Source organism: Ptiloglossa arizonensis, chromosome 10, assembly GCF_051014685.1.
Source record: "Ptiloglossa arizonensis isolate GNS036 chromosome 10, iyPtiAriz1_principal, whole genome shotgun sequence".
Classification (NCBI taxonomy): Eukaryota; Metazoa; Arthropoda; class Insecta; order Hymenoptera; family Colletidae; genus Ptiloglossa; species Ptiloglossa arizonensis.
The window spans coordinates 9751653-9766843 of record NC_135057.1 but is presented as its reverse complement, the minus strand read 5'-3'; the positions used below and the strand labels follow the sequence as shown (position 1 = coordinate 9766843).

Genomic DNA, 15191 nt, shown 5'->3' with positions numbered 1-15191 from the left:
GTTCGAAAAACAATTTGGAAGCTCTCGTCGCGTGAAAATTGTCGCGAACATCCGGTGACAGACACCTGTCTTTCGGTGAAACGCGTGTACATCGAAACGGTGAATAAAAAACAAAAAAAATTCGAAATGTTCCTACTGTACGAAATTTTGACTTCGAACCGATCGAACCGAGAGTGTCGTCTTTCTGGTCTCTCAGGATACCTGTCTTTCGGTAAAACGCATGTACATCGAAATGATGAATAAAAAAAAATTCGAAATGTTCCTACTGTACGAAATGTTGACTTCGAACCGATCGAACCGAGAGTGTCGTCCCTCTGGTCGTCGGTGACCCTTGCGCGGTGAACAACCGCGCGAAACGGCCCTAGGAGTAATAAACGTTCGGTTCGATTCGAACCGCAATTACCGTGACGCAGCGATTGCGTTACATAGCGCTTTATCGAATTAATTTATGCGCGAATCGAGTTGTCGGTCAACCGCCGACCGACAAAAACGACGCTCGTGCGCGTTATTAATACGGTTACGCGGTGCTCTGCCGGTTGCCGGCAACTTTGGAATTTATGTCGCGCGAGAATCGAACGTTTCCAGGCTACCGGGTGTCCGCGACTCAATTACGAAATTTGAAAAAATACGATGCTCGAGTAACCTCGACATCGTCCGTACGCGGAGCAAAAATCACCGAATCGCGATTCTTAATGGTCGATCCGTATCGCGTGACAGCTCGAAGGACGAGTAAGCGAAACGACCTGTCCAAAATCGACGAGATCTCCCCCACAGAGAATCGTCAATTTCCCTGAGTTCGTAGAAACGAAATAAGGGTGAAAGTACATATCGTTGAAAAGTGGATTGGGACATAGTTCGGTTCAGTTTAGTTAACTCTCAAAGTACTAATTCGATGCAACAAGTTCCAAAGAAGAGTCTTCTCCAAATGGGTCCGTCGATGTTTAACTCGAAGTATTCGTTGTGTTCTCGAAGTCTTTGGACGAGAAATGTACGATACTCGTGTTTTCGACTCGATTAGAGAGAAAGATGTTCCGTTAAGGAAATGTATATCGTAATAAATTCAATCGGAGAGACATACGTCGAGAAAGATTCGTGGAACGTGGTAGCGTTAAAGGAACTTTTGTGCAGTGGGCCTTGAAACGCCGATGATAGAGCTTTCGATGCAGCTGGTTCAAGGTTCGGAGGATATTTAAGGTCAAGGTTTCCGCGAGCTATTTTACCCTGTGCAGCTATGCGGCATTGGCAGCCACGTAAGACCGAAATCGAGGTTCCATCGTCACGTTCCACGACCTCGAAAACCGGTGCGTCAATTCGACGGGAAGGACACGCCGTTTTTCGAGCGGTTACGCGCCGACGTAAGCTCGGCTTCGACGCGGAATAATCTGGGTCGGAAGAACCAGAGAGAGGATGAAACGGAAGGACACGAGCTGTCGGAGAAGTTTCCCCGGTCGCGGTTATTTAATCGCGGCTCCGCGCTCGACGTTCGTCCAAGTAGCCCTTTGTCGAGTACTTTTACAATACCGGTTCGATTGGCCCCGATCGACGCGTTATGAGATTCCAAAATTGGAATTGGTTATGCGATTCTCGCGCACGGTCGAACGCAACGAGGGAACACTCTTCCCCCGAAGCGGTCGCTGCGTTTCGAACTTGCACGGCGATACCTCGTTTAAAGTTCGAAAATCCGGACCGCGAGTTATCTTTAACCGAGGCACGGTCGAGAATTTCAAGAATTTTTCCTCGAGATCGAACTCGAACCGGTCGATCGCGTGCAATTCGTCAGGAACATCGGTAGCCTGTACGACGATACGAACGAATATTTTTTTTTATAATTTCGTACATTCGCAGAGTGTCTATCGATAGATCGCGATCGGACTTATTAAAGAGCAAAGTCGTGTTCGAAGCTCGTTCTCGTCGAGCGAACGATGCCAATTCGACTGGGATACTTTCACGAAGATGTGATGAAAAATACACGAATGTTCGCGTTAGCGGTGTACCGAGACGCGTCGCTTTGAAGTTCGGCCAAGTCGGTCTTTAAATTCACGGCTGCCAGAAGGAGACGAGCGGAAAGTAACAAACGGTAGTAGGGGTGATCGAGAACTCGATCTTTAAGCGAAGCGTTGCCACGATTTCGAAGAGGAACGCGCGACGACTTTCGCGCCGAAACGAAGGCTGCGTCCTCGGCTTTCGTCTCCTCGAAATCGAACGAGTCGAAAAAAATATCGTACGGTCGCGTAACGGGGGGAACGTAACGGAAGAAAAATCGGGCCTCGTGAGGGGAGTAGGGGAGGGGGGTAGGAAAGGTCGACTTTATCGCGACTTTCGAATCGGACGGAGGCAGTTTGTTGCGCGTGAATTTACTGCCCGGGTCCCGTTGACTATCGTCCGTCGAGAGATGATATCTCCATTCCCGAGCGTATCCTCTTCGACGAAACGGGACGGTAAAGTACTTGGCGTGACAAGAAGGATGTCAGCCGGACCGCCTCCTATCGTTCTTCCTCCTCGTTAAGTCCGCTCGCGATCCAGCTGTTATTTCTTCTTCTTCGTCGTTCCTGCACCCGGAACTACCGACGCGATGAATCGAGACGACAGCTCGCGGATTAGCCGGCCATTCTTTAAACGTTCGTTTTTCAACTGAACGTTCGTTCGTTTCGCGAATGTATCCAACGAGAATCGTAGACCCGGTACGTCGAACACGCGGCGTCGTACCTCATCCTTTATTCCGCGCGTTTCCACGAGTCATCGATCGATAAGAGCGCCGGATGATTCAGCTTCGAACTTCCACGTGCCTCTCGTTCTTCCACGAGGTGCAATTTTTCGAAGTACACCATGGATCTTGGCAAGTGTAATTCGTACGATTGAATACCGGAAGAATTGAATCCGTGTAAATCCAGAAAAAAGAAAGATGCGTTTGTGTCGAGTGAATTCTTAAAGAGAAATGGAACAATGTCGTTCGCGAGAAACTTTCTTTTTTAGTTGCACACTTTGGTATGCGAAGAATGGTCTTCGAGGTTCGTCGTTGTAAAATAATCGGAGGGGTTCAAAGTGCTCGCCACGAATTCTATCCGGTGGATAAGAATTCGGTGCGCATCGAGCTGCATATTGGCGACGTTTGCGAAGTAAGCGAGAAACCCGACGAAAGACGACAGAGAAGACAGGGTGGCGGATGACCCGTTCCATTGTCGAGGGAAGTCGGTTTCGAAGTTGGCGAGTCGAGAAGAAACCAATTCTCGTCGTGTAGGGCAACGGAAACTAGGGACCGGTCTTTAAGTCTACTCGCGTTATCTGCCTCCTTTTTACCGTCCTTGCCCTTTTCACCGTTCGGACCCTCGGTGGAAAACTTTTCTTCCGTATCCATCACCTGTCGCGTCGAACCACGTTACCTGCACGCGCACCGCGAGAAGATTACGCGAAATCGTGGTAGCAACGGTCTTGCGCAACGTGAAAATTACGCATCGCGTGAACAATCTCGCGCGAACAGTTGCACGGTATCCAAGAACGATGCACGTTGTTCGTTCCGATCGTTTCATTTTCTTTGGCAATATTTCAAGGTTCTCTGAAATACGATTGTCAACTTTTGGCATCGAAATTCCAACGGGACGAGAACCCAATAATTAACGAGATATCGATCGGTCAAAGTCTAACCTACTCCAGGGAGAAGGAACGATCGATCTTGGTAGGAATCGCGAGTGGTATTGGCTCGGACGTTTCGGTCAGCGTTCCTGAGGAAGAACCGCGATGGATCGAGACTAAGTAAAAATGACTCGACACTGTCCACATTCCTCTTCATCCGAGGCTGATCTTTCTTTCTCCGTACAATGGAGACTGATCTTTCTTTCGCCGTGTAATAGGTACCGATTTCTCTTTCCGCTTACAATAGGTACACCGATCTTTCTCTCTTCTTACGGTAGATACTAATCCCTCTTCTCACAGTGGACGCTAATCCTTCTTTCTCCTTGCAGTGGATACTAATCCCTTCTTCTTCCTTCGGTAGACCATTATGGAGTAATGGTCAGAGGACACGGATACCCCAGACGTAGATATTTTATCGGTGAATAAAAAACGATGTTATTCTACGTTTCGATAACGTTGGTAATATGGTAACGCTTGACGAGAAATACGGTCGCGGGATCGGTGTACGGTTCGTGACGGTGCATTCCGGTGTTAAAAATCAACGCCGGTCCCGCAATACGCGCGCAATTTTTTAAACGAGCCTCTCCGTTTTCGCGCGTATCGGGCTACACTCGGCGCTCAACTTTCGCTCGTAATATCTTCGATCTCGATCGAAATCGAGTGCATCGATTTACGCGCACGGCGCCGATTGTGCGTTAAAAATTACGAACTTCTCGGCTTCTCGGCCCGAAACGGCGTCTATAAGAGAATCAGGTGTCAAGGCTACGGTTTATTCGCAACCAAGGATCCGTGACCGGGACGCTTTTTCTCTCCGTTGTCCGTTATAAATAAATCAACGCTCGAAACCCTTATGCAGCGCTTTAGGATCCACCGGCCGAGACTCGCGCGCTACGGACAATTCCCTTTGTTGGTCCGACAATGATGCAATTGATGCAGCAAATCAGCCAAAGGATCGCCTTTGAATCCTTTGGGGTGCACCGTGAATATTAATATAACTGTACAGCGCGCTCTCGCCTAGGCGTCGATAAAAAGAGGACTCGGGGTTCGAAAGATGCTTAGTCAAGGACGATAGGCTTGGCCTCGATGCAGTTAGAAGGGATCTCGATGTTGTCCCTTGCAGAAGGGAGATGAACGAAATTTTTAAGTTTCCTCGTTCGTTCTGAACACGCTCCGACGATTCTCGTATACAATTTCTCGCAGCGTTAGAATTCCACAACGGAGAGTGCAACTCTCGACGAATAGAACGACGTTCCGTTCTTCGATGCGAGTTTTTTTACGAATAAACCGGGCGATCAAATGAATACCATAGAAAACGACGATGTTTTCTTATTATCGCGAAGAACACCCGTTCTCAAAGCCAGCGCACCGACGATTCTCCCGAACGATTCTCCTCCCGTGAACGTTTCGCAACAAAGAGTGACTCTCAACGAACAGAGATATTCGACGACGTTCCGTTCTTCTGACGGTAGCTAGCTCCGAATAAGAGAAGTAATCTGATGAATTCCGTGGAAAGTTACGATATTTCCTTATTATTGCGAAGAAGGTTCGTTCTCAAAGCCCGCGCACCGAGGATCCCCGTAACCGATTTTCTTCACGGTTGCGTTTCGTAATCGGCGGCGAACTCTTAACGAATATTCCGCGGCGCTTTGACGCGAAACTCCGTCCGAATAAGTCCGTAATCAGAGGGAAAGAAGTTTCCCGCGACCGGAGACCGAGGATTTGATTTCATTTAGCAACGGATCCCGCTAAGCAACACGGTCAACGAGAGAAATAACTCCGGCCGCGAGTACCGGCTTATATTAAACCTTCGTTTTATGCAAAGTAGCCGCGGTATTGCATAACTCTGTTACGGCCCGTATTTTCCAGCAGCAATTAAAAATTTAATAAACGCCTCGATACCGTGGCGTAATTAAATATTTTAACGAACAGAAAACGCTGCGCAACTCTCCGTTCGCGACTCGATCGCGTTGATACAGAGATGAAAACAAACGAATCGCTCGATAAATCGGTACAGAGTCGATTCGAAGAACGCGACTCGGGAACGTTGTTACGTGGACGTCTCGCGGGATGAGCTCACCTTACTCGTACCGTATCGATGAATCGTTGAAATTGATACAATAACGTCGTTCGACTTTCGCAGTTCGGTAGCAAACGTCGCTTGATTCGTTACGCTCGCGAAAGTATCGTTTCTTCGAATAGTTCGGCGCAGCATCCCAGCCACCGGAGGTTTCACGACCACAGAAGGGCGATACGTTTTAGTATTTTGTACACTTGCGATATGGTAATTTTGTAAGGTACCGGTGAAAAAAAATCTTTCGACTTCCGCGAACGAGGTCAGATTGCGTACGTGGCAGAAACTTCGCGAGTCGTTTGAATCGAACCGGTTTCGTTTAGGCATTATTACCGTTTTCGACTCGTGCTCGACACTTCTACCTCAATTTCATACACTTCCGTTACGATATTCTCGGGAATATTTTACCGTATATCCATGTTAACTCTCCTAGTTACCAATGAAGAATACAGTGATTCCGATACAAAACTTCGTATTTGAATTCACCGTTCGATGATTAATTCGCGCGAGTACGAGTTTCGATTCAAAATCGAACACTCGTATAGTGGAATGATAGAATATTTTTATTCGAAGTAGAAAATCGGGGATACATTACTTTATTCCGAACGGGGAGCTAAAGGCTAATTAAGAACGTGGATAAACGAATAACGAAGGCGAACGAAAAGCAAAAAAGAAAAAAATTACGATCGAAGGGTGACCGGCGGAACTGACTCGCTGTGCGATCGGCAAATGTCGTTCGCATTCCACGATTCTACTCGATGCTACAGTGCCGGGTTTCCTTTTGCGGCGTATACTATTCCCAGAAGGAACGCGACACGACAAATCACGACGATCGTGTCGGGCATATTTAACGAGCCTCTGGTATTTCACTTTCGTTCCCGTCTCCCGACATCAGCTATCTAATGGCGCGAGCGAACGAGCGAGCGAGCGCGCGAACGAGCAAGCGAGCTCGCGTTCCCGCGCGCCAACAGGAAAATTTGATTCGAAACGCCAACCGTCGTCGCCGCGAAATCTCTTTCAATGCATTTTAAATGTATCCCGCCCCTCGAAAATAGACAGCCAGTCGATACGCGTAGACGTCATCGCGAAACGCGCCTCGACGAGTCTGGGAAACCCCGAGAGTTAACAGACTCTCGTGTCACTTGGTCGGCTATCTCCGAGACGATTTTTATAAATTTACAAACGTTTGCTCGTCCGATCGTAAACGAAACTACGTTCGAACCAAAGGGACACCGATCGAGTCCCCTTCTAGCTGCGCGAATTTTTTTTCTCGATTCGTACCATTGTAATTAAGACTAAGAAGGAGACGGCGGTTTTTTTGAAAAATAAAACTAGAAATTGTACCTACGATACATCCACGCGATGTACATCAATCTTACCTATCGTTGGAAAGAAGAATTCTAAAATATCAAGTTCTTCTCGGTCCTGTCGTAAAGGTGTTCGCTCTTGAAGCGAGGATAGGTCAAACGGTAATATATTGACACGGGGAGTGGAAAGTTCTTTAATAAGAAGTTTTCGAGAGTCTTATAAATATTATTTAGAAGGTCGCGGAACACGGACCGCGCGGGACACCATGATTCATACTAACGAGTGTAACGGGCGTTATTTAAAAGACCGACACTATAAATCGCCGAAGTGGCGCTCCGCGGAGCGTTCGTCGTCCCGCGTAGATACACATCCAACTATTCGCGGCAGTTATAACGGGGCGACCGCTGTTGGAGAGGAGTTTTCTTTTTCACGTGGCGTATATCGGCGTATATCCGACGTCGCGAAACTTTTCGCATTTTCTTCGCCCCGGTCTTTTATCTTGGCCGACTGCTCGCAATAAAACCGGTGGCCCGATTCGCGGGCATCTCCAACGTTATGCATACGCGCCCGCTCGCTTTAAAAAGTTCGCGATCGCTCGGTTATAGCTCTTGTGTCACGAGCGACGAAATTGACTTCGCGGAGAAGCCGAGCGCAGCGATCGAAAGACAACAGGCAAACGTTCGCCCTACGCCCTTCCATTCTTTCCGCGAGAAGGGCATATCGTCTATCCAATCGTTACTTTCCTTCGGTACGATCCAAGCAATTCTAATCGCCTCGCCACCCGCTAACTCGATAACTTTCACATTGACTTTTGCGTCGTTGTATCGTCTCGATTCGCGGGAACCTAACGGAGGAATACCTTGATACGCTGGAACACTTACAGAGGAGCATTTCGATGTACGAGAACTCTTACAGAGGAGCGTCTCGATATGTGTGAACTCTTATAGAGAAATATCTCCGTGTGCAAAAATTTCTAGAGAACTTCGCAAAGAAATTTCGCAAGAACTTTTACACAGGAACATTTCGATGTATGAGAACTCTTACAGAGGAACGTCTCGATATATGTGAACTCTTACAGAGGAACACCTCGGTATGTGAGAATGTCTAGAGAAGAACGTGTCGATATACGAGGACATAATAGAGGAACATTTCGATGTACAAGAACTCTTACAGAAAAAGATTTCAATGTATGAGAACTCTTATAGAGGAGCATCTCGATATGTGTAAACTCTTATAGAGAAATATCTCGGTGTACAAAAATTTCTAGAGAACTTTGCAAAGAAATTTCGCAAGAACTTTCACAGAGGAACATTTCGATGTATGAGAACACTTATTGAGGAACATTTCGATATATGAGAATTCTTACAGAGAAACATCTCGATACATAAGAGAAAGCTTCTAGAGAAGAACGTCCCGATGTATGAATATTCTTATAGAGGAACATTTCAATGCACGAGAACTCCTACGAGGGAACACGGATATACGAGAACGCATAAATTTTCACTTTTATATTCCTTGTTTCGGCAATAAATCGATCTTTGTTAGTCTCTCCGGGAGTACGGTCATTGTGTAGTTAAATCCACGTTCTCGTAGGAAACGAACGCGGAAGAAAAAGTATACACGACCACTGGGGTCCGAGTAATTGAATTCGCATGTAAAGTGTTCGATGGGTGTTTCACGGAGGAGAGAGTGTACTCGTTTAATCTCTTCTGGGATGAATTTGTTCGGAGCGTGCAAAAAATTGAGCTCGTATCGGACTCGCGACGATGTTATACCGATATCTTATTATGAATATTTATTCATCATTTTTGCGGTTACCTCGTAACTTAAACATTACACGGTGTCCCAGAAGACGTTAAATTTCTATCGAGAACAGGGAAATTCAGTTCGTGCGGAATATCGAGATACGAATATGTCACACTCGAAACAGGTCACCTATCTCCTCGACTTCTATCTGCCCAAGAATGTTTCGTGTGATATCATTCAAATGTCCTCGTATTTGTTCCCGTTGTAAATCTTTCTTTTCGACATCGTCGTACGAAAAGTAAAGAACGGTACGATTCGTCGACCGTGGTTTCGAAAAAGCTGTAATTATCGATCGATCGTCGGTGCGACGATTCTGAAAGCGAATACGAGGACGTCGTCGATCCATTCGCTACAAGAGAGAGGAGAATACGATCGAGCACGAAAGATGACGAGCTCTCACCCCCGGTGTGCATATCCACGAATTACGAAGGGGGTTGAAACGCGATTTTCGTTCAATGTAACGCGCGAACGGGCGTCTGCACCAAGTGCTTCCGAGATGCAACGGCAGCAGCCCCGCTAACAAGCAGGTCAGATTTAATGGTCGTGCCTGCTGACGGATGTTTAAACGCGCATTAAATGCAACCGCGCGATAGGAAGACGGTCCCGGTTCCATAGAAAACAGATTCCCGTATAATGCCCGGGACCGCGTGTCGCGTCTGCCGCGAGCAGAGGCGAAAAATTCCCATAGGGAAACGCGGAAACGAGGGAGACTCGTCGAGGAAAATATGCAAAAGACGTCACGACCAACGCTAGAAAAACGACGATAAACGTTTTAATTGCACCTCGGTTACTCCCGATCGATTATTCTTTCACGAATCGATCCGGTAACGGTCAATCGAGAAGTCGAGTCACACCCGAACGATCCCTAATCCACGTAATCGTCGAGTCGATAACGATCGTTGGAGTATTACCGATGGAATTTTAAATCCCACGGAGCCGATGCGCAGATGCATTTCCGATGCGCGCATCGGTCATCGTGTGCGATAATTGTTTGCAATATTCAGTGGTTCGAAGAACGATTTCTCGGTGCACGCGTTCGCAGCGCATCGTACACGGTGCTCTTCCCTTTTGTCTTTTGTACGAAATAAATGTGCATCGAAATCAAGAATTTTCTCTTGTGCAGCTTATCGTCCGTGTACCAATTGCATCGAAGACATCAAAAGCAAAGGCGTTCGAACGAGTCGGGTCTTTTAAACGAGGACTGGTACCGGCTCGAGGAGAAAGAAGGAAACTGGGTAGGAAACGGTAGCCGAAACAATTGGTGGAAAAGCTGCAACTGTCCCAATTTGCGACGAGGAGTCTCCCGAAGGCACGATTCCGTGCGACAAGTGTACGAAAATACCGTGAATCGCGCGGAATGATTATATCGTACGAATTTTCTGCTTTACCGTTCCGCAAATAATCGTACGCGCGTTTCCAAGAATAAAGGTTTCTCGAAAAGATAATTGATCGCGTTAATAATAACCTCGGTGGTGTCGTTACTACGAATAGTAGGATCGGTAGCGGCAATTGGAGCACAAGTACTACTAAACGGAGTTTCGTAGCTGCCACCGAAGCGAAGTATCCGTAGTCTGCACGGTGTAAGTGTTCTTCCTCGGTAAGTACCGCATCATCAACGACGACCGAGCACCGGGCGTGTATGTACCCCGTTTATTAGTACTTGTTCCACGAAATAGCCAGTCCACGGACGGTCTTTCTTTCCGCGTACAATCGCTTCGATGTCTCTTTATTTCCAAAAAGGATCACCGACGAAATATCATTGAACCGACCCGGTTGCGCGCCGGCTAGCGACCGTTGAAAAATTCGTACGGTACAATTACACTTTGACACGTGATCCACGTACAACTGCGTAGGAAAAAACACTGAACCGCGGTCCTCGCGATTATTTACCGTTACTTGTAAACTTCACACCGGTTCCGAAATCGCAACGCATTCGGAACGATCCGACCCGTAGATATCGCGAACAAATGTTCGCCACGTGAGATAAGCGGGGCACGAATCGGACGAAATTTAATTAATTTTTCTCGCGAATCGATTTGTCACCGGGATTTCCGCGACGAGTGCGGAAACGAGGAAATCCGGCCGTAGAGAAACTTCCAACGGAGACGACCTCGTTTCAACGACCGGTGTATGCAGAAACTCGCTGGCTCGGGCGAGCCTTTACGACGTATCAAACGTAACGCGGTAACAACTGTGCGCCGCTTCGCTCGAAGAGTAACCTCGAACCGACGTTACCGGCTCTGACACCTTAAAGCCATTAAGATACCGGAGTTTAACCAAGATTTGTCGGCATTGTGCAACTGCGCGACGCATTAATCCGATTCACGCCCGGTCCGTTAATTAACTTATCGCGGGCCGACAAGCGGGCAAGTCGCGGGCAAGCACGGTGTGTTTCTGTTTCTGCTCGCTGAGAGCGTAACGTTGATCTCGTTTCGTGCGCGATAAAACGACGCTCGCGAGCAACGATATCGAAGCGAACGAGTTCGCCCCGGTTACACGTTCACCAGTCCGTTATCCGGCCGCCGAACTCGAGCGGAGACTCGCCCCGTTTAAACAGCGACTTACATCCCGACTAACGACTGTTTGAATTTGTCAGAATTCGCGACTCAGATAACGTCCAACTTCGCGCGGATTCCACTTCCGCCTCGAACGTCCGCCGAGCACCTCGGGATCGTTACCACGACCCGACGAAAACGACCCGAGAATCACACGGGCCAACGATTCAACCCGCGATAACTTGTACAGCTATGATCGATAACGGGACACTCGAACGATAATTGTTCACTGCACAGGGTTATCGAACGGCGTTACTCGCGAAATTAGAATTCGAAACTGAGAAACTCGCGAGGAGAGAAGTATATTTCTTCGTTATTTCCGTGTACACCGTCCATTCCCTTTCTCGTTGATTAATATTTATTTTTATACAGATATTTATATTCGACTCGGTAACGAGTGCCTCGAAACGCATTATACGGGCGAAAATTCAAAAGGTCGGAGTAATTTCTCAAATTATTCAACGACGGAGACTCTTTAAGATCTCCGAGGACGTGGGCAAATCTTTCGAACGTATTCGACCGTATAATTGGTCGTCTTCGGTAAAGAAGTTCATTAAAAAATATACTCTCAAAGCTAGAAAATACCTACGAGAAATGTACCAAAGCACTTAGACGAAGAATTAATCAAATTTAAAACATTCGGTCACAATGAGCATTCTTTGCACCATTTTTCGAGAATACTCACCGAACGTCCGGTAATTCCATTTCGAAGAAAAACAACCACTCGTTCTATGATAAATCGTTGCATCTGTACCCGAATTACGGCAGCCGATGGCGTCCATCGCGGAAGTTTCGAACTTCTCCTCTCTAGGAGCGACTTTACACGATTCTCTAACGAACTTCTCGTCATCGATTGTTTTTTTCTCGTCGCGGACAAGAAAACTCCCGGCTCGTTCGCTTCGCGCCTTCCACTTCCGCTTCCCGCCCGTTGTAAATTCTTTTCTTTTCATCGTAAATTGATTCACAGTCTCCCGATCTCCCGTTCTTTCGCACCGTCCTTCGTACGTATGCTGCAAAGTTTCGCGCTACTTGAGTTATGGCCGTTCCTAAGTCTCCGACGACTACCGTCGAGAATTTTCTTTCGAGTTTTCTCCCCCACCCGCCCCACCGTGTCCCTCTTTACCGGCTTGGCGGGAAATATTTCTCAAAATCAAACAGGCCATCCGTCCGATCGGGAGATACTCGCAAACAACGATCAATTTTACGATTTCCAACCGTGCGAAGAGTTCGATCTACAGGGATGATGAAACCGATGCAACGACACGTACCGAGTTGTGGTTAGGTTTTAACAGCATTTCATCTGCGCCTCTCACACATTTTTTTTGTATTATATTTGTAGACGTTGAACAAAGATGTTCGATAAGAGTGACAGTACTTCGAGTTTCTTTTCGTTTCTTTTTATACGATTTAAAAATGGAATACCTACAACTCGAACAGGTAACAGGTACTGTGCACGTCTGGCAAGAAGTCCCGCGAGACGACACAGGATCTGCATTATCTCACTCGGTCGCAATTAGTATGCGTGACCAGTTTGTCCAATAATACGCTACAGTGGAAAATACGCGCGAGACGAGGTGTGTCTCTTACACTCCGACCAATTAGAGTGATTTCTTATCGTACGTGCACGGTAGTCTGTCAAGCATTGAGAATTATGTGAATTGGTACGATTCCTGAACATCGATCCCCTAATTGTACACGAATTTCCTGTTATCATCGACTCGAAACACCTCGATGAAAAAACGGTGGAGGATATTTTTACCGAGCAATTGACGCGAGATCGAAAAATGGAATAGAAAAGGAATTATTATAATTGTTTTCGAAATGACAATTGATTCGAAGCTTACGAATTATTACGGTGTAATTAATATCGTTCGAAGGATTCCATTTGATCGTTAACGCACACCTATCGATCCACCGACACACGACGGTGTTTAACGTTCGAAGAAACACTGTCGGTCGGGCAGGTTCGACACAGAGAATTCTAAAAGGGCTGTCGCTACACGGATTCGTATTAACTACACCGTCAATTGTCTTGTCAGAGCCACCGAGGGTTGGTATCCATCTGTACCGCCTACCTATAATTAATAGTTACCCCACCGTTGTGTCTTTCGTCTCTTCGGTGTGCAGCCACCTCGCTCGATTGTTAGCTTTGTCTGTAATATGAAGGCAAGCTGCACCGGCCTCGTCGGACAACACGAGACAGTCTTGTGTATTCAACGGGGAGAGTAAACGGTATACACCAATAGCGAACGAGATCGAGTAATAACTTGCGAGCCTCGGATTACCAACGTGATCGATCCTCGTTACTAGCAACCGTTGGGACTCATTTTCATCGAGAAACCGTTCCCAATTCCATGCCAACGCACCCACCAATTTATTATAATTTCTATGGAACCAAGACGACGAAATTGATTTCGTTTCGATTTTCCAAAGATCGTGCGCGAAAACTCAAAGACAATCGAACAATCGAGTATCGTCACCTCGACGATTCTTTAAAAGAGACGATTCTTTATAATCCTCGACGAAACGGAATTTCGATCCGTTCGGTGTGAAAATCGAGTCGAGTTGTCTGTACCACCCCGTATATACAGAAAAATTTATCAAACGGCTCGAATCGTACGCAAATTGGCAATGTTTCGTAATCGGTAGCTCGGTTTCGTGCAAAAAGAATTCCAGTAATTTTACAGCGCTCGAAACCGGAACGCCTCCTCGATGTCCGAAAATGGTAAGGACAACGTAAACGCGGTTCGTCGATTTCGATCGATTTCCGTGGCGCACGATCGGAATCGGTTTTCGAGCTTGTTCACCGGTCGGTTGTTACCCGAGTGATTCGAGGGAGTCCCGCGAAACGTGGATCCGATCTGGCCTCGTTTCCATCGCGCGAAGTGTTGCAAGCCGAAGCGAAATCCGAGATCTCCGTTCTCGGTGTTATCAGTACGCTCGTTTCGGTCGCGGCGGAACCGAACACTCCTCGCGAGGCGGTAATCTGGCCTCGCGCGGCTGAGAGCGAACAATTCGCGCGGAGTGAACCAACCGCGCCGCGGTGTTAAAAATAAGCGTGACGGCGAACGTGGAAATATTTTTATACTCCGTGTACCTGTAGACGCCGTTAATGGACGGAGGAGGACTTATCGCCGCGGAGTTCGGGTAAACTGGTATATTTCATCGGCGAAAACAGAATAATATCGATCGCGAGGGCGTCGACGACTATCGCGAAACGAGCTAGGGTCGAATTTACGCGCCCCGTGTTGAAATTTATCGCGATTGTAGGTGTATCTTTTCTTTTTTTCTTTTTTTTTGCGAGACTCTCGATTCAACGCCGAGGGAAAATTTTTTCTCGGAAAGTCAGACGCGAGGAGGGATACACAGAATAGGTAGAGCCGATTTCTTTGCCAAGCGGCCGACGAAACGGGAATTTTTTTTTAATTTTTTTCACGATCGTACGATTTCGAAGGATCTTCGATTTTTTGCACGTATTTCTTGCGCGCGAATCTTCAAACTCGTCTACGTGTTTCTTACGCGAGAACCTTTGTACCTTTTTCGCTACGTTCTTTTATAAGTATATACAAAATGGAACAATCCTCGGATAGTTCGAACGATCGTTCTCCGTAGGAGTGTGCATCGAGTAGGTTTATTCAGCGTTGGAATCGCAGAGACGATCGATATATTTACTGCCAAATGTGATTTCTTTGGCAACGAGGGGAAAAATATTGAAAAGAATAATTATGCTTCGAGAGTCCGTAGTTTCGTTCCGTTAATGCGAATAGAAATACATTACGAGCGATGAAAAATATTTGTATCCGATTTCATCGTATCGTCAA

The 15191-nt window shown here is 46.9% G+C and overlaps 1 protein-coding gene across 4 annotated transcripts in view; it reads right to left on the bottom strand.

The window, feature by feature from the left end:
* Cmpy (crimpy) overlaps positions 1-15191 on the bottom strand; it is a 246343-nt gene that overhangs the window by 131873 nt on the left and 99279 nt on the right. Inside the window, exon 1 of one of the 4 annotated variants that reach the window (XM_076321549.1) lies at positions 12056-12235. The exons of the other annotated variants lie outside the window; for them this stretch is intronic. Within the exon in view, the coding sequence (XP_076177664.1) occupies positions 12056-12220 (165 nt within the window). The 5' untranslated portion in view covers positions 12221-12235. Of the gene's footprint in view, positions 1-12055; positions 12236-15191 lie in introns of those variants that run through there. 4 annotated transcript variants of the gene reach the window in all.